A 1,851-nucleotide genomic window follows, 5' to 3' on the forward strand; every position below is an offset into this window, starting at 1 on the left:
AGAAGCTCTAAACTAATTTTTGGTATAGAAATAATTATAACACTCTTCAAAGGTTCATCTGCTGGTTAAAAGGAGAAAACATCAATGTTGTACCTCCTTCTCCAGGCCGTAGTCCTGCACCAGACGGATGTAGAGGGTTGGGGTCCAGCCCTTGGCCCCCTCCAGCATCAGACCTACAGTCCTACAAGGTTGAGCTGAGAGGCTGTGGGATTTAATTGCTTCATCTAGAGTCTCCTCAGCCATGGATCGGTAGGTCGTCCACTTCCCACCTGGATACACAGAGCTCAGAGTTAGACCAACACATTAGTTTCAGAGGAGTTTTCCAAATGGTGGCCAAGCAGACCTGCGATAGTGACCAGCCCACTGTCACTGATGGATACTATGTGGTTCCTGCAGATTGACTGGGTGTCCTTGGAGCTGGGATCAGTCACCAAGGGGCGGATGCCGCTCCAAGCTGCCAGCACGTCTCCCCTCCGTACTGAAAATGAAGCAGAGTTGTATACTATTCAGGTAGTCACTGTAGAAATGATATAAGCAGAGTCCAATACCTTCCACGTCTGGGCTGAGATAGTTGCGAACTTCCCTCAAGATGAAGTTGATGTCGTCTTCCCCTGGAATGGGGTGGGCTGTTACGTTGGTGGGTGAATCGGTGGTCCCAGCGATGGTCATCTTCTCCCAGGGCAGGAAGAAGATGACACGGCCGTCACTCGTGGCTGGATCCAACAGGCCCATGTTGTCAGGGCTGAATGGAGGAAGGTTTGAACATTTTTAATGCGACAGAGTTGGGAAAATAAAGGACAACATGGCATAAAAGATGAGAGAAGGAGGGAGGTACGGATATGAGGGGGCAGGGTGAGGTGAGCGCAAAAGATGAAGAAGAAAATGAGGTGGTTGGCATTTGTGTTCAAAGGGCTACTGCTCCCTCGGGTTTTACTCAATAAGCTTAGCTGAACTTTAAAGCCTCCCACTTCAACAAAACCACTCTATTGCTGAGCCGTTTCTCAACCTGAGAAGATTGTGTTCAACTCTAAGCGAAGGTCAGGTGATAGTTAGGCTCCTCCACTATTTGCAGAAGGGAATGAGAAAACAAAGGGACAAACGTGGACAGGTTAATGCATATGAAACAGCAACAAGCGTCGTGTTTCTGCGGTACCTGTAGTATCCCGGAATGACGATGTGGACCCCCGCACTTGGCTGGCAGATATTGGAAATCTCCTGTTTGTCCATCTGCCTCAGAGAGTCAGTGAAGGGTCCAGTGGCATTGATCACACATTTGGCCCTCACGTCAAACTCCTTTCCTGAAATAACAATGTCATCATCTCCAAAACCCGTCTGAGGAAAGAGCTTGGAGCTAAAGCGTTGAATCAATCGGGGGTACTGGGGAAGAGGTTGGAGCCCTCACCTGTAATGATGTCCCTGCAGCGGGCGCCGCACACTTTCTCCTTGCCAGTCTGCTGATCTTTGGTTTTCAGAAGGCGGACAACCTCTGTGTAGTTGGCGACGGCTGCGCCATGGCGAGCGGCAGACAGCGCAATGGCCAGGTTCATTCGGGCATCGTTATGCTGTCCTGATGACGAGGACAAAGACAAAAGAAATAAGGTTCTCCATTAATTAACTCAAAGCATCCAATGATCCAGCAGAGAGTTACTGTCCACCCCTCCATCCCTTCTTCTGTGTATCCAACACCCACTCTATCAGTCTATGTATATATAGGTATGGCCAAAATGAATCTCTGCGTCCGAGATAATTTGGGTGTGTCAAAACCCTCAGATTGGTCAGTAAGACCACTTCCGCCCTGTCACTACCTCGAAATTGAGGAGCCATTTGTCTGCTTTCTACTCCATGCACCAT

General features: G+C 49.0%; 1 protein-coding gene across 1 annotated transcript; it reads right to left on the bottom strand.

Moving 5' to 3' along the window:
- Nucleotides 1-81: 81 nt before the first annotated feature.
- Nucleotides 82-1,602, bottom strand: LOC107081406 (glycerol-3-phosphate dehydrogenase, mitochondrial-like; the record flags this gene model as incomplete). The annotated part of the gene is made up of 5 exons (XM_015369589.1): nt 82-269; nt 344-478; nt 549-742; nt 1,154-1,298; nt 1,403-1,602. Coding segments are annotated over 5 exons (862 nt in total), but the record flags the coding sequence as incomplete, so codon positions are not given.
- Nucleotides 1,603-1,851: the final 249 nt, after the last annotated feature.

The sequence above is a fragment of the Cyprinodon variegatus genome, unplaced genomic scaffold, assembly GCF_000732505.1.
Source record: "Cyprinodon variegatus isolate N-32 unplaced genomic scaffold, C_variegatus-1.0 Scaffold4726, whole genome shotgun sequence".
NCBI classification, from domain to species: domain Eukaryota; kingdom Metazoa; phylum Chordata; class Actinopteri; order Cyprinodontiformes; family Cyprinodontidae; genus Cyprinodon; species Cyprinodon variegatus.